We start from the raw sequence: 25,373 nt of genomic DNA on the forward strand, positions 1-25,373 counted from the left end.
GTTGAAAGGTCAATGTTACTCCTGTGAGGATTTTGGTCATTGATATTAGGCTATTGAGGACAAAAATACCCTCGTACATATTATCTCATATTCTATCCGAAATGTCCTAAATCTCTCTACCCTGTCCTGGCAGTTGAGCGTGAATCGCGCGCGGCGTAGGGCAGTTTTTATTCATTGTCATTGTGGTGTTATTGTCAATAATACCTGAACCAGGGTTAATAATACAATAAAGTACGGGCTGGTCTAATCAATAACTTGATTTGTTTTATCTTGGCACCCTAGCACCGTGGTCAAACGCTCGCCTAATGGTGAGGAGGTCGGTTCAAATGCCCTCCAAGATAAGGAAATTAAGCCTAAAATAATCCACAATGAGGGCATAATTAAAAAAAAAAATATATAATAATGATGGAAAAAAAAACGTCTCTTGGTAAATAAAATACTTATCAATCTCTTTTGAAAATGTTTCACAGTGTGATGTGATGCTGCTATTCTTTAGAACATATAGGAGGAGTGGAGGACATATAGTGAAAGATCTATTAATCGAGTTTAAGATGTTAATTTTTTTAATTACATGTTCAATCGCTTTCTTTTCTTTCTTTTTTGCAGTCGATCAAAAATAAATCTATACCTACCACAACTTTATAGAGGGACGAAACTTATAATTTTATTATGATTGTGATTAGGATAAAGTTCACGCCTTGTGGGAACCAAACAAAGCACATAAAAGATAAAAGATCCGACACTGAAAGTTAGAGATATCTAAAACGTGAACATCACACGTGAATGTTACAGGTTACATATACCTAGATTATAATATTTTCATTTATTTATTTCTTTTTATGTGCTCAATAGGAATTGTATATCTTAGTAAGCATTAAATCTAGGTAAGAATGTTAGGAATGATATCGAATATAGGTAAAAAATATACCGTGGTCAACAAAAGTCGGTAAAAAAAAAGAAAGACAACCATAAACCAGAACCTTAGAGTTCCATTATGTGGTCAAACTCTGAAACACATCAGGATAAAATTACATGCTTCAATTGAGATTCAAACCCGAGCCTTCCTGCTTACCAGGCGAGAGCCTTAGCCTCTCTCCAATCTAGTGATCAAAACAACTGTGCCCAACGTTCCCTTTTAGTCCAGGATTTTTGAACACTCTGTATACTTATTGTTTTTGATTTTATTATCATAATGAAAAATTGTTCCCAGATTGTGTAAATATTTCACAAGACTTTCATTACAGTACGTAGGTATGATAGCTCCTAGCCTTTGACCCCATGATAATCTAGTTCAAAAAAACTGAGCTTTTGATTGTGAATAAATAACTCCCAGATTGTGTAAATATTTCACAAGACTTTCATTACAGTACGTAGGTATGATAGCTCCTAGCCTTTGACCCCATGATAATCTAGTTAAAAAAAACTGAGCTTTTGATTGTGAATAAATAACTTTTTTTTTTACTTTCTGTTATGTTATGTATAGGGACCCTATACAATGTAATGATATAGTCTTGGAAACAGTCCGAATTTTCAAAGTCGAAAAATGAATGGAAATCAGTTTTTTCCCCTTTCAAGATATGGCAAAACTCTTTGAGTAAATTTACTTATGCAAGAGCAAGCATTTGATTAAATTTCTAGGTTTATACAAGAAAGAAAAAGAAAAAAAAAACTTGCTGTGGTCGTGGCCTTCAGTTTGTTCAGATTATGATAAAAAAAAATAAATAAATAAACCATGCTCTCAAGAGCTCAAAAAAGATAAATTGAAAATAAGAAATGAAAATTTGATAAGATTTCCCATCAACACAAAAACTCAAAATACATTTACATGCTTTACATTTTATTTATAAATTTACATTCATATTTACAGCATTACCTAAGTTACTCCTGATCAAAGCAAGGCAACATAAAAGAACTAGAAAACTTGAACCTTAACTGATTTCCACTCAAAAGGTGAGCGGAAAACATTTGCTAACAGTCTATTTTTCTTATTGGTGTAGAAATAGTACCTTTTTTTAGCACGCTCGCGCACTTCCTGGTACAATCAATGGGTAAGAAATTGTATGAACGCCGTGAAACTCATTTGAGTATGCAATCTGCAACGCAAAAAACGTTGTATTGAATGTATGTAGGTAGTGAGTTTGAACTTTTAACTTGAGGATTCTTATTTTGGTTTTTCTGTTATTTGTTTCACTGCAACAATTCTTGAACGGAACCTTTTGTCAGATTTTCATGACATTTCGGGAAAATATTTAACTCGTCAGCTACAGATGACTGAATAAAGTAGGCATATTTCAAGTCATTTTCCAATAAGGCGGTATTTTCTTGTCTTGCCTTGATCCCTTGTGGTCCGCGTCCATTTTTGTTTGGGACTATTGCACTGTTCTTGGGTAGGTAGTACTCAAATGCCTAGGTAGATAGTTAAAATTTGCCAAAATGACACAGAAGGGTTAACACATGGAAAAGATTCCGGAGTTGATTTCGTCCAAATCTTCTGGTTCCGTTGTGTGGCGTAGCTTATCAACAGCAACAGCTGAAATAACAAGAACATGGAAAAACCCAAATGACAATAATTATTATTGCTGCGACAATCTATAAATGGCTGTCGCGTTTTTTACTTTCCTTATACTATAAGAAGGAAAGTAATGTAATCGGGTCAAATCTTTAGTTCGGGTCAGTTTTTAGTGCCAAAACACGTTTTGAGGTCAATCAAGCAGATCAAGCTTAAATACAAAGTTTCAGCCATTGGTCCGTGTGTCTGTCCTTCTGTCCATCTGTCTTTCTGTCTGTAAACAAAATATCTCGAGAACGGTAAGAGCTTGGCATGCAGCTGTCAAATGTGACAAGGATGCGACTAGAAACTTTTGGTTAAGATCGGTGCAACGCTTGGCGGCATTTCGGCCGCTTTTTGGCGATTTTCGGTGTAATTCAATAATATCTCGGGAACGATATGAGCTAGAGACTTGAAAGTTGGTATGTAGTCCACAAATGTGACAAGGATGCAACACAACTTTTGGTTAAGATAGGTGCTGCAGTTGGCGGTATTTTATCGCTTTTTGGCGGTTTTCAGCGATACTGACTAAACGTTAGAAATATTGTAAAGGTTACTATAGAACAACACCCAAATAAGCATCATTCAATAGGATAAAGAAAGTTGTGTGATGTTCACACCAGATTTTTACACAAGGAATAGCTAATAATTACCTAAAATACATAAAAGCAGTAAGCTCTATTATTTCTTAGGTTCAATCCCGCGAAATCACTCAATCTATCGAAATAAGCGACAGCAACCCCGAGAATTTAATGACTTTTTCATGCATTTTGAATTAAATTACTTTTGGGGATGGTGCTTGTGGTATTAAGTAGGTACCAGGTATCCTAATTTCAAAGTTTTCAACACAATATACCTAGCTTAGTACATGATTCTTACACTCGTATTTATGAACAAGAATGATCGTTCTTAGATCAGTCTCAAGTCAAAATTGACCAATCAAATGCCTTGAGACTATGCTTAGCACGAACTTAAGAGCCAGCATTTTGTTCATAAATATGGGTGTAAGCCTAAAACCCGAGCCTTCCTGCTTACCAGGCGAGAGCCTTAGCCTCTTTCCTATCCAGAGATCAAACAACTGTGTCCAACGTTCCCTTTTAATTCGGCTGTTTCCAGGATTTTTTAACACTCTGTATACCTACTTATTGTTTTTGGTTTTATTATCATAATGAGCAGGCGAGAGCCTTAGCCTCTTTCCTATCCAGAGATCAAACAACTGTGTCCAACGTTCCCTTTTAATTCGGTTGTTAAACCTCGCCACCATAATCGATCTCAAGTATTTAACACATGAAAATACACAGGACTTCATCTAATAAATAAAACACTTCATCTAAATAATGAATTTAAGAATCGCGATTCACGATTCTTTTGAAATATTCGACTCTTTGAATCGACTCAGAGAATATTTACCCATCCCTACTTTTTTAAAAAAAAAGAGGTTTGATAGAGGGAACTGCTAGGCTATTATCATCCCAGAATTGAAGAGAGAAGGAACACAGGGCAGGGTAGGGGAAAGCCAGCTGTTATGAGAAGGAACATTATCCCTTCAGGATAAAATCTGCCCCAGGTGGGAATCAAACCTGCAGCCTAACACTTATATGACAGATAACCAAGCTAACTATGCTTGCTTACCAGGTGAAAACCTTGACCAATACACCACCAAAACAGATGTTGTTGTTGTTGTTGTTGTAGCGGCTTTAGCTTTTGCCGAATGGTGTTGGCAGAGTAAAGAAAAGATCTTTTTGTATCTGCCATACACCAGGGTGACAGTCTCTAGCCATGTTTAATTGGCTTGTCCTGAACTACAGTCAACCATTGTGAGGACTTGTGCTTATTCTCTAAAAGCAGGGAGAACCCTTTGAAACTGCCAGCTAGCTAGGCTGGTTAGTGTTAGCTGTTCTCCTCCCTGTTTATAGTCCAATAGCCAGACGCCAGTCTACTCTCTGTTTAACGTCCCCTAGCCAGACCAAAGCAGATGTTCTCTTCTGACTCTCTTTCTTACTTACAGGATAGCAATACAGGAAAAATACTTACCGGATTTTTCATTAACTTCTCTAATTTCAGTCTCTGATAGTCATAAGGGGTTTTGATTAGTATTTTGGGCTTGTCCTCTGATTTATCAGGCTTTTTCTTTTCTTCCATTTTCCTATGTTAGGTGAATACCAGGAGATAATGAAGTCTTTTAGGATTACTCTTCTTCCTGGAATTCCTGATGCTTTTCCTATTTCCTTTTTCTTTTTCCTGCTACTTTTTTTTTTTCCTTAAATTCCTGATGCTTTTCCTATTTCCTTTTTTTTTTTCCTGCTTTTTTTTTTTTTTTTTTTTTTTTTTCGTTTTCTGTTTAGTTTTTGTTCAGTTTTTAAAATTTCGCGCCGCACTTCGGGAAAAAATTATGCGCGGTAAACTAGCGCGCTCACTTAAAAAGGACCGTTTAATTTTCAAAATTGAAATAAATAAAATTAAAATTAAAAAAATTGGTAGAGTAGGAACTTCATACTTGAAAATTAGTGAAAATTAATTTGAAATACCTATCAAATAGGATTGTCAAAAGTGAAATTTGTGAATATAATCTACAATCTAGATTCTAGATTAGAAGACACTTTTATTTTTGGTGAACGGGGCCCATGCGCGTTAAGATAAGATTTTCAGGTTATGTTTATGTTTACTTTTTGAAAATTTAAATCCCAACTCCCAACTTCCGATAAACGGATTTTGGATTTTGAAATAAACAAAAATAGAGGGATTATCTACAAAAGATCAAAAGAAGTACTTAATTTTTATTGAAATGATTAGTTTTTAGACTTTATTAGTCAATTTTTTAACGTCCAATAATTTCTAGTGGTGTTCGCAGATTGACAATTGCCATGCAAAAAGTACAGGTTGCAGTTGAGCTGAATACCTTGACGTAAAAGTTGCACCTGGATTTCAGCACCAAACACTGACTAGTCTTCAACAGTACAGTCATTGGAACTTGACTTCTTATAAAACACAGCACTAGTAAGTATCAAGGGAAAAAACACAAATTCCTAAAGTCCCAGAGGAAACTTTCCCTAAGAAGATCAGAGGTTCTATGTGCATTTAATATAACAAGGCAGAACCAATAAGAGAGTATCATCATAGGTGTAACATGCCCACTCTGCCCAGGTCTAAAATTTCATGTAAAAGTGTTTGTTGACCTCTGAGTGTACTCAGAGACTGTTCAAGCATAGTCCCCGAGTAAGCTCAGCGGTTAACACTAACATCAGATTGTAGACCCAGGCCAGAAGGCTGACTGTCCTGGCAGAATCCCTTCCTATGCTGTGAAATTTATTCTTCCATTAGGTATTCTGTTATTCCATTACAATAACAAGTACTTGTCATTAATTCATTATTCTTGCGTTTTTTTCCAGATATGAAGTACATAGATTTAAGAAATCAGTACATTTTGGAGAGAACTGTAGGCTCGGGTGGTTTTGCAAAAGTTAAACTTGCCACCCATGTCCTCACAGGAGAGAAAGTTGCTATCAAAATTATGAAGAAAGCCACATTGGGGGTAAGTAATACATAACTAGTAAATGAACAATGAACTCTCATTACTTGCAAAAGGATCAGAGAAACTTTTAAAATAGCAAACCACTGACTATAAACTTAATATTCTATCCCACAGGAAGACCTCCCAAGAGTCAAACTAGAGATCAACGCCCTCAAACACATTTCTCATCAGCATATCTGCAAGCTATTTCAAGTCATTGAGACAAGCTCTCACATCTTCATGGTTATAGAATATTGCCCTGGTGGAGAACTTCTGGATCACATTGTAGAACGACAAAGGCTCGGCGAGAAAGAGTCGAGAGCATTTTTCAGACAAATCCTATCTGCTGTAGCTTATTTGCATCATTTGGGATATGCGCACCGTGATTTGAAACCAGTGAGTGTGCTATTATTTATTTTGACTTTAAAACAAAGGGCAACATTATTGCCTAATGTAATCTCTACTATTCAACCCCATTTCAACGACAAAGGCTCGGCGAGAAAGAGTCGAGAGCATTTTTCAGACAAATCCTATCTGCTGTAGCTTATTTGCATCATTTGGGATATGCACACCGTGATTTGAAACCAGTGAGTGTGCTATTATTTATTTTGACTTTAAAACAAAGGGAAAAATTTTTGCCTAATGTAATCTCTACTATTCAACCCCATTTACCCTCTTCTCTTTTCATACTATCCTAAAACTGTGCACTGATATTATTCCTAAAACTTTATTACATTACCTACTTAGCCCTTTTTTATAACTTTGTTTCTTTTTACAATATTCACATCAATACAATATACAAACAGGATGAATGTGAAAATATTCACATCAATATAGGGACTTGGAACATACAATCTAGGCTTGAAGAAAAAAATAAATGTGGGAAAGAGTATTGGGACTAATATTCCTCATAGGGAAAATTTATCCTTATTCTTCTTTCCAGGAAAATGTTCTCCTTGATCGAAATCAAAACCTCAAGCTAATTGACTTCGGCCTTTGTGCTAAACCAGAGGGTGGTCTTGAGTCCCAGCTACAAACATCATGTGGTTCTCCTAACTATGCTGCCCCTGAAGTTATCAAAGGTAAGTTGATAGTTTATTGATAAGAAGTTATATTGACCACACTACAAGCAGGGTTGCTGAGATAGTAGTAAGTTACCTACTTTGAGCAGTGGTTTTAGGCTCAGTAGAGACTGTCAATGTTGAACAGGGAGTTCCGTTTTAAACTTTTTTTTAACGTCCTGATCTCCCAATATTTTCCTACAATATTGTTGCCTTGTAAAGTAGGGCAAGTCATTAACCTATTAAGGAGTGCAATAGTGCTCTGCTCTGCCCCATCAAGTCAAGAAAGTTCGACAGTTTAATTTATATCAATGTTTCTGTTTAAAGGTAAACAATACTATGGCAGTGAGACAGATGTATGGAGTATGGGCGTTATGCTTTATGCTCTATTATGTGGCTTTCTTCCCTTTGACAGTGACTCGATAGATCAACTCTATGACAAAATATTGGTAAGTCCCATTTTATGCCCATCTGTACTATTATATCTCCTATTGGACATTATTAAGTACGGGGATAATCATCAAGTTGGGTGCAAGAGAATCCTGCCATAACGCCTAGAAAAAAAAAGTTTAAATTTACAACTCACTCCTTTATATCAATTATTTCCAGAATGGTAAATACACCGAGCCCCCATGGATGTCTCCAAACAGCAGACAAATAGTTCGTAGCATGCTACAAGTGGAGCCTGGAAAGAGAATTAAAATCCAGGACCTCTTGGGACACAATTGGGTTAAAATGGGACCTGAGGATAATCCCGTCAGCTTCCGACCTGACCATGAGGTACGTATTGAATTGCTATTATGTTTTCCTATGAAGAAAAAGGGGGGACTCTAGTGCAAAGAAAAATGCTGTCTGTCGGTTCTCAGTGTAGGTACTCAGTTGTATACATATGTACTTATATTTTTTTTAAACCTAGGTATTGAAAAAAAGGAGTGGTACAAACACTAGTTTGTACCTACACCTTTATTTAGGTGGGAAGAGACATTAAAAATAATAATAATAATTTGGATCAGTGAGAAAGATTACCAAAATATACCTACCAATAGAAATGGCTTTTCACCCAGAGGATAGTACGGGGAATCTTACCACTGAACCACCTCTGATCCTAATACCTACATAGCTTTTTTTCTCTCTTTTCAGTAGTTTTCAGCCTCCCTCAGACGTTTTTCCTTGAACTTTAGGTTCCGTAACTTTGCTACTGATTAAACTTGAAAACGACTTTTTTTTACACCTAGGTATATCTTTTGAAACCAAAGTAAGAATTGTTTTATCTCTCCACAGCTCCGAGAGAAAGACGATGACGTCATCAAGGTGATGGCAGATCATAAACAGCTTTCACCAGACGACATGTGGTCTCAGCTGAATGAGTGGACCTATAACTATGACACTTGTACCTATCTGCTCCTGTTGTCGCGCAAGAAGCAAGGTCTACCTTTACGATTGAATACGGAGTTTACCAGAAAGTACAGGAGTAGACAACAGGTAAGACATTCTTTTTTGTGGCTTCCTCACGTTTTTCCTTGAACTTTAGGTCCCTTAACTTCGCCTTTGGTTAACTTTAAAAAAAAAAAAAAAAAAAAAACAAAGACAGGAAGATTCGTTCATATTAGCGGAGGGAAAAGGTTCAAATGGACGCTGGGGCCGGAAATTTGAATGTAACCATCTCACTCACCTTTTCCTGTCCCTATATCTTTCTTCCTGAAGGTGTGTCCACACGAAGTCGACCGGCTATCGATTCCCATCGATCGATCGACGTCCTTAACTCCCCTTTGGTTAACCCCGAAAAAAAAAAAAAAAAAAAAGACAGGAAGATTCATTCATAGTAGCGGAGAGAAAAGGTTCAAATGGACGCTGGGGCCGGAAATTTGAATGTAACCATCTCACTCACCTTTTCCTAGTTTTCCTGTCCCTATAATTTTCTTCCTGAAGGTGTGTCCACACAAATTCGACCGGCCATCGATTCCCATCGATCGACGTCCGTTGACTATGTGTGGACACTCGTTTAGAACTACGGAATCCAGGTCGTATTTTCACCTAGGAAGTTTGACTGGACTTGGGCTTTGACTTTATCTGAGCGCAGAACAGTGCGCTAGGCCAAGTTTAATCTTACTTTCCTTGTTTTTTACAAATACGTAATGCCTGTAAAATATGTGTTTGGTGTTTTCAGGACGGCCTAATTTCACCCCCATGTATCAAATCACCGGAGAAAGAAAACGGAAACAACCAGCAGCGAACATCTCAGGAAATCTTGCATAGGAAACGAATAAGAAGTCCTACCCGAGCCACTTCTCCGAGTAAGTTAATTATTTGTTGACTTGGGGACTCGAACCACCAATCTCCAGATTTGTAGTCCAGTGCGTTAACCACTACACCACTAAGGTTGGTGAATAGGCTCTGGAAACGCCAACCTCCAGATCCGAAGACCAACGCGTTAACCACTGCACCACTGAGGTTGGTGGTTCGAGTCTAAGTCAAGTCATACTATTTATCAAGTTGTATTATTATTCCCCTACACCTCAACCTCAGAGTGGGCTTTTCCCGTACAGGAGTAAAAACGTAGAATTCATTCCGTTCATTCAAATACTGTACCTACAGAAATGCTTGAACTTTTTGCCGCTGTTATTTATTTGATTAAATGAAAAATATTTTTCACTACAAGTTTCTTAATTATAAACTTTGCCAAAAAATAGTGGCCTGAGAAATTGGGCCAGGTGGTGAAATATGAACAAGACTCAAATAGTGGCCAGCGGCGATAGCACCAGCCTCCAATGGATCACTGAAGTTAAGCAACGCTGCGCGTGGTTTTCGGATGGGTGACCATCTGGGCATGCTGTTGGCTTTTCCCGGCCCCATTCAAACTGGGTGAGGTTATTGCGATGAGGCGGGTAGCTTGTCGTTGAATGGAGGGTAAAACCCCAGCAGTTATATTCACTAAAAGCCTTGGCAGTTACAGGGTGACGTTAAACTCGAGAAAAAAGAGACCTGGACTTTTTTTTGTCACTTATGAAGGTGTCTCCACACATGCGGCCGTCGATTGACATTGATCGACGTCGACTGAACCGTCCACACTGTAACGTCCACATAACATAGTTTCACCTCGTCAATCGACGGCCGGTCGACTATGTTTGGACACACCACACACCTTAACTAACTACGAACGCTCTTCTGAAACCCTGAGAACATTTCAGTGGGAGAAATTTTTTTTCGAGCAACGACCCCAGCCATAAGTTGGAAGACAATAAAGTTAAACACAGAGAAGACAACAGAAATAAAGTACAAGACCCCCGAGATCCCGAGGGACGAATATTTATTAGAGAAATAAAAAGTCAAATAAAAAGTTTGGAATTAGAATATAAGTTAAGTTTTCGGTAATTACTAGAGAAAGAGAGACTGAAAACCTTTATACAGGGTTGTAAAGAAACACGCACCAACCTCAGTGGTTAGCAGATTGGGCTTTGAATCTGGAGATTGATGGTTCGAGTACAAGTCAAGTCATAAAATTTATCTAGGTGTAATAATTGGGGAACGATATTTGTGACAAGCATTTGAGTAGGTATGCTGAACACAAATAAAAATTCCTTTTTTTATATATATATATAGAATCACGGTTAGCCTAGTGGTAATGTTCTTGCTCGTTATGGGGGGTTTGAACCCCCCCCCATAAAAGAAGAAGAAAATGCTGTTATTTCGATTGCAAATATCTGAACATTTTCAAGGGGTTACTTTCTGATGCTTTTGTGTTGACCAAGCACCTAAATGAGAAGTAGTACATACCTATTGTTTATTTGCCTATCTGATGAGAGACACACTACGCCACAGACCCGTAAAGTTTTTGCCAATCTTTGTAGATTCTGATGAAAGTAAACATCCTAGTCAAAAAGATTCATTTAAGTCACGAATCGTAAGTACCTACTTACCTATGCTAAGGAGCCTGAAGGAGGTTGCTGAATCTAATGCTTTCCAAATGACCCTATAAATACCTGGATTTTCCCAGGGGACTGATTCGCCCGGGTTTTATTGCATTTTAAAAAGGAAACGTGCAAGTAATGAGACTAATAAGTATGTTTCCAAAGGTTTTTCCCATCTGTCAAATTCTTTATTTGAACTTTACCAAAGCCAAATTTTTGTAACATAGAATGGGGTGTTGTCAAAGCTTAAACATAATGTTCTATCTACGAACAAGCTTAAACATAATGTTCTATCTACGAACAACAGCACAATTGGCAATACTTTCCCCCCTCTGGCAAAGTGGAATGGAACTTGGAATTGAGGTTAGAAACTTAATTGTCTTGTGGTTTATCTTGTGTGACATTATCACCTGACTATGGTGACGTCATTATATAAAGTGCAAGTCCATAATAAGTTTTTAGAGTGTTTAGCCTTAGAATAAAATAGTCCAGCTTAGTCTCGCTGGGGGACTTGAACAGGGAGTATACCAGCCTGACTTTCCCCTGCTAATGAAATAGCAAAGGTATTATATAAAGTGCAAGTCCATAATAAGTTTTTAGAGTGTATAGCCTTAGAATAAAATAGTCCAGCTTAGTCTCGCTGGGGGACTTGAATAGGGAGTATACCAGCCTGACTTTCCCCTGCTAATGAAATAGCAAAGGTTGAGTACGAGGGGTACCTATCTACTCGTAAAATTTGTAGCCAAAACCAAATGTCAGCTTTAAGCAATCACCCTAGAACTGATTGAGAGGCTGACGAAAAACGCCGACCCCGTCTGTACACGGGAAAAGGCGAAGAAAAAGAAGAAGACTCGTACATACATTATGTATTTATGTCGTTCCCCTCTTTCGTATAGGTAACACAGTAAATTTTATAATCTGCCTTAAACTCAAACCACCAACCTCTAGATCCGATGGATGTAGTTGTCCCTGTTGTCCTAATCACTACACCACTGAAAATGGCTATCGAACCATTGGAGAGTCTTAAAAAGAAGAAGACTCGTACATACATTATGTATTTATGTCGTTCCCCTCTATCGTATAGGTAACACAGTAAATTTTATAATCTGCCTTGAACTCAAACCACCAACCTCTAGATCCGATGGATGTAGTTGTCCCTGTTGTCCTAATCACTACACTACTGAAAATGGCTGTCGAACCATTGGAGAGTCTGAAAAATAACCAATTATTTCCCTGTTTTTCCAGTACCATGCAAGAAAGAGAAACTACCGCCCCTCCCGCCTCGCTCTGGAGTGGAAGATAAAACCCCCCAAACCCCTGTACATCACTCGCAAGCACCTTACTTCAATACGCCTCTCATGAAGGACTTACCACCGTAAGTAATTTTTATGCTTACTTTCCTTACTATAGGAATAGGATGGAAAGGGGTAGGGATAAAAATATCCCGTTTTTTTTCCGTACCTTCCCCTTGTTTTTCTTCAAATTAATTCATAGTACGTTTTATTATCATTTATGTAATTGTAATTGGTTAATTGAGTGGAAATATATGATTGAACACAGAATACAACTCTAGGAGGGGACTGCTCTAGTATAAATAGGATTTTGATTTTAACTAGTTCTAGAGGTGTCAAGGGTGCTTGTCTTATCATCATCAATAATAATAAAATGAGAATCGTTTATTTAATGTAACTTTAAAAACATCTTTATTTTGTCCCAACCAATGTGTTCGTTATTCCACTTCCACTAGTAGCTACCTCAAATGACCCCACAGCATCGGGATTACACCCATCATTACATTACGCATAGGGAAAATTTATCCTTATTCTTCTTTTCAGGAAAATGTTCTCCTTGATCGAAATCAAAACCTCAAGCTAATTGACTTTGGCCTTTGTGCTAAACCAGAGGGTGGTCTTGAGTCCCAGCTACAAACATCATGTGGTTCTCCTAACTATGCTGCCCCTGATCGATTCATACAGGGGTTCTTTTTTTTTCAAGAGCTGAACCAATGAGATTCCGCTTTGGACGTAAATACAGCGAAATCTCACAATCTCCTGCCCCTGAAGTTATCAAAGGTAAGTTGATAGTTTATTGATAAGAAGTTATATTGATCACACTACAAGCAGTGTTGCTGAGATAGTACTAAGTTACTTACCTACTTTGAGCAGTGGTTTTAGGCTCAGTAGAGACTGTCAATGTTGAACAGGGAGTTCCGTTTTAAACTTTTTTTTAACGTCCTGATCTCCCAATATTTTCCTACAATATTGTTGCCTTGTAAAGTAGGGCAAGTCATTAACCTATTAAGGAGTGCAATAGTGCTCTGCCCCATCAAGTCAAGAAAGTTCGACAGTTTAATTTATATCAATGTTTCTGTTTAAAGGTAAACAATACTATGGCAGTGAGACAGATGTATGGAGTATGGGCGTTATGCTTTATGCTCTATTATGTGGCTTTCTTCCCTTTGACAGTGACTCGATAGATCAACTCTATGACAAAATATTGGTAAGTCCCATTTTATGCCCATCTGTACTATCCTGATCTCCCAATATTTTCCTACAATATTGTTGCCTTGTAAAGTAGGGCAAGTCATTAACCTATTAAGGAGTGCAATAGTGCTCTGCTCTGCCCCATCAAGTCAAGAAAGTTCGACAGTTTAATTTATATCAATGTTTCTGTTTAAAGGTAAACAATACTATGGCAGTGAGACAGATGTATGGAGTATGGGCGTTATGCTTTATGCTCTATTATGTGGCTTTCTTCCCTTTGACAGTGACTCGATAGATCAACTCTATGACAAAATATTGGTAAGTCCCATTTTATGCCCATCTGTACTATTATATCTCCTATTGGACATTATTAAGTACGGGGATAATCATCAAGTTGGGTGCAAGAGAATCCTGCCATAACGCCTAGAAAAAAAAAGTTTAAATTTACAACTCACTCCTTTATATCAATTATTTCCAGAATGGTAAATACACCGAGCCCCCATGGATGTCTCCAAACAGCAGACAAATAGTTCGTAGCATGCTACAAGTGGAGCCTGGAAAGAGAATTAAAATCCAGGACCTCTTGGGACACAATTGGGTTAAAATGGGACCTGAGGATAATCCCGTCAGCTTCCGACCTGACCATGAGGTACGTATTGAATTGCTATTATGTTTTCCTATGAAGAAAAAGGGGGGACTCTAGTGCAAAGAAAAATGCTGTCTGTCGGTTCTCAGTGTAGGTACTCAGTTGTATACATATGTACTTATATTTTTTTTAAACCTAGGTATTGAAAAAAAGGAGTGGTACAAACACTAGTTTGTACCTACACCTTTATTTAGGTGGGAAGAGACATTAAAAATAATAATAATAATTTGGATCAGTGAGAAAGATTACCAAAATATACCTACCAATAGAAATGGCTTTTCACCCAGAGGATAGTACGGGGAATCTTACCACTGAACCACCTCTGATCCTAATACCTACATAGCTTTTTTTCTCTCTTTTCAGTAGTTTTCAGCCTCCCTCAGACGTTTTTCCTTGAACTTTAGGTTCCGTAACTTTGCTACTGATTAAACTTGAAAACGACTTTTTTTTACACCTAGGTATATCTTTTGAAACCAAAGTAAGAATTGTTTTATCTCTCCACAGCTCCGAGAGAAAGACGATGACGTCATCAAGGTGATGGCAGATCATAAACAGCTTTCACCAGACGACATGTGGTCTCAGCTGAATGAGTGGACCTATAACTATGACACTTGTACCTATCTGCTCCTGTTGTCGCGCAAGAAGCAAGGTCTACCTTTACGATTGAATACGGAGTTTACCAGAAAGTACAGGAGTAGACAACAGGTAAGACATTCTTTTTTGTGGCTTCCTCACGTTTTTCCTTGAACTTTAGGTCCCTTAACTTCGCCTTTGGTTAACTTTAAAAGAAAAAAAAAAAAAGACAGGAAGATTCATTCATATTAGCGGAGAGAAAAGGTTCAAATGGACGCTGGGGCCGAAAATTTGAATGTAACCATCTCACTCACCTTTTCCTGTCCCTATAACTTTCTTCCTGAAGGTGTGTCCACACGAAGTCGACCGGCTATCGATTCCCATCGATCGATCGACGTCCGTTGACTATATGTTGACACTCCTTTAGAACTACGGAATCCAAGTCGTATTTTCACCTAGGAAGTTTGACTGGACTTGGGCTTTGACTTTATCTGAGCGCAGAACAGTGCGCTAGGCCAAGTTTAATCTTACTTTCCTTGTTTTTTACAAATACGTAATGCCTGTAAAATATGTGTTTGGTGTTTTCAGGACGGCCTAATTTCACCCCCATGTATCAAATCACCGGAGAAAGAAAACGGAAACAACCAGCAGCGAACATCTCAGGAAATCTTGCATAGGAAACGAATAAGAAGTCCTACCCGAGCCACTTCTCCGAGTAAGTTAATTATTTGTTGACTTGGGGACTCGAACCACCAATCTCCAGATTTGTAGTCCAGTGCGTTAACCACTACACCACTAAGGTTGGTGAATAGGCTCTGGAAACGCCAACCTCCAGATCCGAAGACCAACGCGTTAACCACTGCACCACTGAGGTTGGTGGTTCGAGTCTAAGTCAAGTCATACTATTTATCAAGTTGTATTATTATTAAGGTCCTGTTTGGAGCCCTCATAAGCCCTTTACCCCCCCCCCCCCCCCCCCCCAAGATGAGTGTTTTTTCTTTTGTAGCAATGAAAAAACTCCTACATTAGACTCGTGCGGTCTGTGTCGTAGCATGCCCATTTCCTTTGTATCTTGAACATTTTTGTGGAACTTCATCGAAATTGTGTAACTAAATCGTTCGTCAGTTATCCTGAAACAAACAAACAAACAAACAAACAGACAGACTACCTTAATGCAAAATCGTCGAGTAGAAACTTCGTCAATTCGTTTAAGTTTAACCCAATTTTAAGTAGTGTTTGCCCCCTACACCTCAACCTCAGAGTGGGCTTTTCCCGTACAGGAGTAAAAACGTAGAATTCATTCCGTTCATTCAAATACTGTACCTACAGAAATGCTTGAACTTTTTGCCGCTGTTATTTATTTGATTAAATGAAAATATTTTTCACTACAAGTTTCTTAATTATAAACTTTGCCGAAAAATAGTGGCCTGAGAAATTGGGCCAGGTGGTGAAATATGAACAAGACTCAAATAGTGGCCAGCGGCGATAGCACCAACCCCCAATGGATCACTGACGTTAAGTAAAGTTCCGCGTGGTTTCCGTATGTGTGACCATCAGGGCAATCTGGTGCTGCTGGCTTTGCCCGGCCCCATGTAGGCCGGGTGAGATCAGTGCGTTGAAGTGGGTACCTTGTCGCCGAAATAAAGGTAAATCTCGAGCAGTTATACATGTAGTCACTAAAAGCCTTAGCTGTTATACAGTGACATTGAACCCTTGAAATAAAAGACCTGAAAAAAAGGACTAGAATAGAATATACCTTTTTTATCCTGCTCAAATGAGACTAAAAAGTCCCTTTACCCCAGCAGTCTAAACAACATCTCATGTATTTTATGGATTTAATAACAAATCATAATACAACAATTGGCACAACCCACTACGAACGCTCTACTGAGACCCTAGAAAATTTTAAGTGAGAGACAAAATTTCAAGCAACGACCCCAGCCATAAGTTGGAAGACAATAAAGTTAAACACAGAGAAGACAACAGAAATAAAGTACAAGACCCCCGAGATCCCGAGCGGTATCCGCGGTTTGTTCGCGGTATCCGCGGTTTGTTCGCGGTATCCGCGGTTTGTTCGCGATATTCGCAGTTATGGCTTCGATCTCAGGCAAACGCAGATTTTTTTCAGCTTCTTTTTATGCCCCCATTTTTGGATTTCCATTACAAAGAATAGATTCTCACATGATTTGAGAAGTAAATATTCTGAAATTATGTATGGAACAATAATTGGGCAAAAAACTCCTTGAATAAAATAATGTTCCTTCTCGGAACGTCTGGCTTTCTTCTATCGTGTCTTCTCTTCGATTGCGTTACACCGACAAGATCTTCGTTGTTACAACTCACTATCAAACCTTGGAGAAAAATGTTAATGAAGATTCTTAATGTGGTGTAACTTTCAGTCTCATCCGACCATCACAAACAGCACATTCTGTTCTATTTCTGTATTTCTGTATACTCAAAGTATATTCTGTTCTGTTTCAGCTATACTCTCCGGGGTAAGATCTTCTCCGAGAACGGCAAATCTTGCAAGCTCTCCTTCGAACTGGAGGTGTGTCTCATAAACTCCGCCCACTCAACAAAGGGCACTGAAAACTCCACCCACAACGCCACGCCCACCGAGGGTAAACGACCGGCTGATTCGGTTCGCACCATAGTAGGCGTGCGGAGGAAACGCCTCACGGGAGATGCTTGGTGTTATAAGAAAGTGTGTGAGGAGATATTGACCCTGACTTCGAGTAGGAGTAACCCAGACGATGTGGAGGAGGTTTGTGAAGCCAAACGGGTTAAGGTTTAATCGGAGACGTAACAGGTTAAAGAGTATCGTATTTCTGACGGAGTGCAAGTAATGAGACTAATAAGTATGTTTCCAAAGGTTTTTCCCATCTGTCAAATTCTTTATTTGAACTTTACCAAAGCCAAATTTTGTAACATAGAATGGGGTGTTGTCAAAGCTTAAACATAATGTTCTATCTACGAACAAGTGTGCACAATTTACAATACTTTCCCCCCTCTGATCCATATTTGAAACTTTTTGGGCACAGGATTGATTTTAAGTTACAAAAAACAGACTAAATTAAATCTACATATTTCAAAAACACGTTTTTTGTTACCAATCTGTCGAACAACCAAACCAATCAACGTATCATTGACTTTTTTTTTTTAATAACATGATTTTTGGAAATTGAAACCCGTAGTCATAGTGTTCCAATAAAAATTATTGAATTGATGTCCTTTTCAAAAAAGGTGTCCATGTTCAGACACAATTTTAGTGCCCTCTTCGTCATTTGACGTCATAATAATTTGATACTGAGTATCAAAATTACTTACGACATTTTTCAAGTGTGACTTTTTTTTCTCGAAAATCTTAGAAGATTTTTGTGACAATTGTCAGAGATGTTTGTGACAATTGTTAGAGATGTTTGTGACAATTGTCAGAGATATTTGTGACAATTGTTAGAGATCTTTGTAACACGCGTTGACAAAAGTAGAATTTTCGTGATTCGTAAAATGAAGAATATTGAGAGACAAGGACTCTTAATTGTTATAGTTTCCCTCTGTAAATAACTTTCAATAAGAAGAATATTGACAATGTTAGGTTCATCTTTATAATCATTGTTTCCTTTTCTTAAAGATGCTATTGATCTCTTATTCTTAACGTGGTTAGAGAGAGAGCTTGTTGATATCGTGTTCTTCCATTTCAGTATTATTTTCTCGTAGAAGTATTATTATTCATTTTCTGTACCCTATATTATTTCTTCTAATTTACGCCGATCCTATTTAAATAGGAAAAGGCTAGGGAGAAGAATATTATTTCTTCTGATTTGTGTAATCGCGCTTTAGAGCGAAATCGGTAAAACCGTTTGAAACTCTGCCATAGAGATATTTCTTCTTAATTCTGTGCTTCCAGTGAAAATGCCTGGGGGCTATTCCATAGAGAAAAAAAATCACACTTTGTTTTTCACAATAGACGTATTTGCACAATAGACGTATTTTTGACATTATCTATATTATGTAGGTTATTTCAACGGTGAAAAGTTTTCATTGAAAACATTCCAGTTTAATTTCTCGTACAAATTTACAGGAGATCTGCATTTACCATTATTTATTTTTCTATTTTTTATACCTATATTTAGTTATTGTAAAAGTACTCGTATAATAATCCTAACGTATAGTTTTATACCTATTATAATCAAAATGAAAAGAAAACCATGTATCCCCAAAAAAAGAATGTATTCAGTTTTTTCCCTTCTATTACTGTAGAAGTGTAGATAGATAGGTACCTATACCGAAGTGTTCCAATCGGTTCAAATTTTAGCTATTTAAAGCTGAGCAAAGAAAAAGCTCAAAAGATCAAGTCGGTTTTCAGGACCTTGCGTTTCACCTCAGGTCGCTCAAACTTCCGAGAGAGATTTGATACATTATGTATAGGGAGGTGGCTGGACAGGCAATAAAAAGTGTGTCGCACATTGCAGATGTAGGATAAATGTGGGGGTAAACTTACAAATAGTTTTCAAATCTCCTTGGTTTAAACCAGGGGGCCCTAGTTAGCTTGGAAGGTAGCGCGTCTGCCTTGTAAGCGCTAGGCCGCGGGTTCGATTCCCGACTGGGGCGGATTTTATCCTAAACAGATAAGGTTCGTTCTCGGAACGGCTGGCTTTCTCCTATCCTGTCTTTCTTCTCTCTTCGATTTCGAGACGATAAGACCTCCGTAGTTACAGTTCCCTCTACCAAACCTCTTAAGGAAAAAAAAATAGAATTTGGTTCGTTCGTTCAATGAGGTATCCTCCTGGTTATACCTAAAGTACCCTCTCTTACCGAGGCATTTGTTTAAAAGTTAGAACTCGGTTCGTTCGATCAGGTACCCTTCCTATGGTTATACCTAATACCCTCTCTTATAGTGGGCACTCCATAGGCACTTCCTTAGTATGGGCACTAACCATGACTGATGCTCTTCCGTTTTGGAACTTGCTGCCTCTGGCAACCCCATCTCCCACCTTGAAATAATTCACAACTTTGTATGATTGTTTGTTTTCAAACGTTTGAATCACTAGATTTACGAGTGTAATAATATATGCTGGCATATGACTGAAAAGTGTTGCAATCAATCCAAATTTGGATAGTATAGGTACTGCTCGCATATAGGACTGAAAAGTCCCTTTACTCCAGCAGTAGGATATTACTTTTATTGTGGTCAAATTCTCAAATTGTATTGATGATAAAATTCCATTCCTCGGCTGGGATTGAACCCACGCCCTCCTGTTTACCAGGCGTCTTGACCACCACACCACCGAGGCAGGATAAGCCCGGAGAGCGTGTAAACTTATAGAATTTTTCGGTAAAACCTTGTAAGAGGATTTGCCCAAAGTTTGCCATAGAAAGTTCCAATTTTCCAATGGTTGAAAAATAACACTTTTCTAACTCTGGGACATTGGACTGAAAAGTCCCGAAGCAAAGGACTGGAAAGTCACTTTACTGCCGCAGACTAAACAAGGTCTTGGATATTTCATTTGTAATAGTTGACTTTTTTCCAAACATTTTTTTTTTTTAATAATGACAATAAAATAAATTATTAAAGTTTAAATTGAAGAACAATCACCTGTCATTGTCTCAAACATCGGGCAGTTTTTAGCCTATCCATTTCTCTGTCTTGAAAATTTTGCAGTCTAAATCCAGCCCTTTTCCTGTATTTTTCAGCACCCCGAAAACGCCCAAACGGGGTGCACTGGGGGCACATTTCGACGGTGGGTCCGGGGATGGCGGTGGCTTCATGGCGTCTAGTCCCGGGTGTAAGAAGCTGCTCAACTCCATTGAGAAACGGTTCGTCAAGATGAGAAACGTGTTGACACCCAGACGGAAGTACAATGTGGACGGAACGGCCAGTCCTGTGAGGCCTACCGTGCTGACTAATAAGGTAAGTTACCAACCTCTGTGGTGCAGTGGTTAACGCGTTGGACTTTGGATCTGGAGGTTGGTGGTTCGAGTTCAACTCAAGTCATAAAATTTAGCATTGTGTTTTAAGCGGGGAACGACATTTTGACAATGATTTATGCTTAAAACATTTTTTTTTTCCATGAGGTAAGTTGATGCATTGGCAAAAGGTACCTATGTATTAAGAACGACACTATAGTAAGGACTGTTCATAATTTCTATTGATTTGAATTTTCAGGAGGTGTCTAACGTATCAAGTACTTCGTATAGCGATGCAGACGAAGTTCTCAATGAATTGAAGTGGTAAGTTGATGCATTGGCAAAAGGTACCTATGTATTAAGAACGACACTATAGTAAGGACTGTTCATAATTTCTATTGATTTGAATTTCCAGGAGGTGTCTAACGTATCAAGTACTTCGTATAGCGATGCAGATGAAGTTCTCAATGAATTGAAGCTGGCCTTATTGAGTAAAGGCATAACTTGTAAAGTCAAAGGGTAAGTAAACCATTGAATACATAAAATTGTATAGGAGGACGTTAGTTAGGTCGGGAGTTCAATTCCCGACCGGGGCGAATTTTATCCTACAGGAATGTCTGGGTTGGGAAACAGATTTGTGTTCTCAAATAGATTTTAACTCAAATAGGTAGGCAGTGAATAAGACTAAATTTAGTTGCATATTACAATGCAATTTGAAAACAATAATGAACTATTCCTAATTCGAGATGAGGGGGGGGGGGGGGGAATGTCGCGCTCTCACATTTGTCTCCCGTGTACAATAAACTCGATCATTTTATTACTCTAATTAAACTCTCTCTCTTTCCTCTCTCTCCCTCCCCTCTCTTATCCCCCCTCTCTCCCTCCCTCTAAGATCCACCCTTTGCCTCTTTCCCTCTCTCGAACTTTTCTAATTTGGGAAAGTTTTTACTTTTCCCCCTCCTCTCTCCCCTTGCCTAGTACAGTTCTCCCCTATACTTCTAGTCTTTAATCCCGCATTTAAATTAATCCAAGAGAACCTGGGCTCTAGGATTACCTATTTGGAAATGGAAATCCATGAAAACCAGCATAGGACTGAAAAGTCCCCTTGCCTAGTACAGTTCTCCCCTATACTTCTAGTCTTTAATCCCGCATTTAAATTAATCCAAGAGAACCTGGGCTCTAGGATTATTTGGAAATGGAAATCCATGAAAATCTACCAGCACAGGACTGAAAAGTCCCTTTACATAATAATAATAATAATAATAATAATAATAATAATAATAATAATAATAGTGTTTATTTATACTGCTCGCATAGGACTGAAAAGTCCCTAATCTCCAGCAGTAGGCTTCTACTATTATTGTGGTCAAATTATATTGAGGATAAAATTCCATACCTCGGCCAGGATTGAACCCACGCCCTTCTGTTTACAAGGCGAGCGCCTTGACCACTACACCACCGAGGAGTAGGTATAGATATAGGTATAAGTACCTTCTGTGTTCAAGTAGGTACTTAAATATTACTTGAAACCGTCAAAAACGAAATAGGTACCTACATACTACCTAGCTAGATAATTACGTGCATAGATTTGGGTATCATCATTTCCATCAAGTAGCTACTTGAAGGTATGTTACCAAAAATAGACTATTTCTTCCTATGAGACAGTAGCTGTAGGTATCATTAGGGATTTTGCATGATTGCTCTTGTGTGGAATATGCTTAGTGGTGGTACCTATACAGGATCTAGTGGTCGTCTCTGTGACCGACTGGTCAGGAACTTTGGACCCGGAGATGCTGGGTTCGATTCCCGTTGGTGAGGGCTAAGTTGTCCAACTGTCCACATTGACGCTCCAATCCTTGTACTTCGCCTATGTCATTATTTCTATTCTGTAAATGACTGATAGAATATTTTTATTTAGATACCAATTGTCGGCTCACTCGCCCTAAAGCCCGGCACAAAAGCCCTAAAAGCACGCTTCCTACTCGAGTCGGAAACTCGGAAATACGCTTCATATGCATCCTTTTATGAAACAACCTAGACGGGACAAAGACGAAACATCACGCTTCCTACTCGAGTCGGAAACTCGGAAATACGCTTCATATGCATCCTTTTATGAAACAACCTAGACGGAACGAAGACGAAACATATTTGGGACAAACCATATTCCCAAGGTAAAATCCCTTTCAATTTAAAAGTGTGCGCACTGCTTAACCCTGTATGGATTCGGAACTCTACCGTCATATCGTAGCGGTTGGGTGGTAAGTAGCATGGACCAATGACTTCTCCTCGTCATAGTTTGATGACACCCGTGGGAAAATCATCAGGCCAAGGGCCATTTTCTCGTTTATAGAGGTTTTATTTTCTCGTTAAACCAGGTTTTTGGCCCGAAAATGAAGGGGATTTGAAAATTTCTTGTTTATCCAGGTTTCTCGTTTATCCAGGTCTCGTTTATCCAGGTTCGACTGTAATAATAAATTCAGACAATAAATTAGGTAATCTAAATAAACCTACACCTACCTACTATGATAGAGTAGATAATAACTACATACTATTTATCAGAGATCTCTACAGGAAAGCTTTCCACTCTCAACAGGTTTTCTGTGAAAGTCTCCCCCACTCCCATCAGCTCCCCCCTGCTCTCCCCTCTCTTGAAAACTTTCACAGGTATTAAAACACCTGTGGCAGGTATAACTTTATTGTAGGGGTGACTCTCATTTTTACCGCAAATAATTGATGTTTTAGATTTTTTGTGAGAGTTTAACAGTTTCCCTTCTTTTTATGCCCCCATTTTTGGATTTCCATTACAAAGAATAGATTCTCACATGATTTGAGAAGTAAATATTCTGAAATTATTGGGCAAAAAACTCCTTGAATAAAATATTGTTCCTTCTCGGAACGTCTGGCTTTCTTCCATCGTGTCTTCTCTTCAATTGCGTTACACCGACAAGACCTTCGTTGTTACAACTCACTATCAAACCTTGGGGAAAAATGTTAATGAAGATTCTTAATGTGTTGTAACTTTCAGTCTCATCTCGGTGATGTAGTGCTCAAGGCGCTCGCTTGGTAAACAGGAGGGCGTGGGTTCAATCCCAGGCGAGGTATGGAATTTTATCCTCAGTCTAATTTGAGAATTTGATCACAATAATATGTAGTAATAGCCTTCTGCTGAAGTAAAAGGACTTTTCAGTGCGAGCAGTACAAATAAGCTTTTATGTTTTTGTATCCCTAATTTAACATGCCTACTGAAAAGCTTCAGCTTTAGGTGATCAGTAAGTAAGTCTACCAAAACGGCCAAAGTCATCCGGTGTTGAGAAAATCACATTTATTATTATTATTATCATTATTATTTCTCGTTCTTCTCAGTTGATTCAAGTGGGAACTAAAAATGAACGAATACCCACCGGAAATCAAACCAAGCAACTAGTGAGTGATTTACCATTTTGATGTACATATATTTACTAGTATCTACCATTCTGGATGAACTATAGATATAGTATCTATTAGATGCGTAAATACACATCTACGAAACAAGGTAATAAACTGAAAACTCCACCCACAACGCCACGCCCACCGAGGGTAAACGACCGGCTGATTCGGTTCGCACCATAGTAGGCGTGCGGAGGAAACGCCTCACGGGAGATGCTTGGTGTTATAAGAAAGTGTGTGAGGAGATATTGACCCTGACTTCGAGTAGGAGTAACCCAGACGATGTGGAGGAGGTTTGTGAAGCCAAACGGGTTAAGGTTTAATCGGAGACGTAACAGGTTAAAGAGTATCGTATTTCTGACGGAGTGCAAGTAATGAGACTAATAAGTATGTTTCCAAAGGTTTTTCCCATCTGTCAAATTCTTTATTTGAACTTTACCAAAGCCAAATTTTGTAACATAGAATGGGGTGTTGTCAAAGCTTAAACATAATGTTCTATCTACGAACAAGTGTGCACAATTTACAATACTTTCCCCCCTCTGATCCATATTTGAAACTTTTTGGGCACAGGATTGATTTTAAGTTACAAAAAACAGACTAAATTAAATCTACATATTTCAAAAACACGTTTTTTGTTACCAATCTGTCGAACAACCAAACCAATCAACGTATCATTGACTTTTTTTTTTTAATAACATGATTTTTGGAAATTGAAACCCGTAGTCATAGTGTTCCAATAAAAATTATTGAATTGATGTCCTTTTCAAAAAAGGTGTCCATGTTCAGACACAATTTTAGTGCCCTCTTCGTCATTTGACGTCATAATAATTTGATACTGAGTATCAAAATTACTTACGACATTTTTCAAGTGTGACTTTTTTTTCTCGAAAATCTTAGAAGATTTTTGTGACAATTGTCAGAGATGTTTGTGACAATTGTTAGAGATGTTTGTGACAATTGTCAGAGATATTTGTGACAATTGTTAGAGATCTTTGTAACACGCGTTGACAAAAGTAGAATTTTCGTGATTCGTAAAATGAAGAATATTGAGAGACAAGGACTCTTAATTGTTATAGTTTCCCTCTGTAAATAACTTTCAATAAGAAGAATATTGACAATATTAGGTTAATCTTTATAATCATTGTTTCCTTTTCTTAAAGATGATATCAATCTCTTATTCTTAACGTGGTTAGAGAGAGAGCTTGTTGATATCGTGTTCTTCCATTTCAGTATTATTTTCTCGTAGAAGTATTATTATTTATTTTCTGTACTCTAGTGACTCTCACAGATACCTATCTTTCTAGTAGTAG

General features: G+C 38.1%; 1 protein-coding gene and 1 long non-coding RNA gene across 2 annotated transcripts; both read left to right on the top strand.

Annotated features, from left to right (window-relative positions):
• The first annotated feature begins 222 nt into the window (after positions 1-222).
• LOC113466540 lies at positions 223-1,648 on the top strand. Its single transcript, XR_003390912.1, has 2 exons — positions 223-1,251; positions 1,375-1,648. It is a non-coding gene; the product is annotated as an uncharacterized LOC113466540 (long non-coding RNA).
• Positions 1,649-5,283: 3,635 nt separating this feature from the next.
• Positions 5,284-22,763, top strand: LOC103507105 (maternal embryonic leucine zipper kinase). The gene is made up of 13 exons (XM_026822046.1): positions 5,284-5,545; positions 5,938-6,080; positions 6,195-6,358; positions 6,550-6,646; positions 7,003-7,141; positions 7,448-7,569; positions 7,730-7,900; positions 8,402-8,602; positions 9,288-9,414; positions 12,274-12,403; positions 20,425-20,641; positions 21,053-21,156; positions 22,676-22,763. Exons 2-13 carry the CDS (start codon positions 5,940-5,942, stop codon positions 22,761-22,763), a joined length of 1,701 nt encoding a protein of 566 aa, XP_026677847.1. The 5' UTR covers positions 5,284-5,545; positions 5,938-5,939.
• The last annotated feature ends 2,610 nt before the right edge of the window (positions 22,764-25,373 follow it).

This window comes from Diaphorina citri, unplaced genomic scaffold (assembly GCF_000475195.1).
Source record: "Diaphorina citri unplaced genomic scaffold, Diaci psyllid genome assembly version 1.1 scaffold288, whole genome shotgun sequence".
NCBI classification, from domain to species: domain Eukaryota; kingdom Metazoa; phylum Arthropoda; class Insecta; order Hemiptera; family Psyllidae; genus Diaphorina; species Diaphorina citri.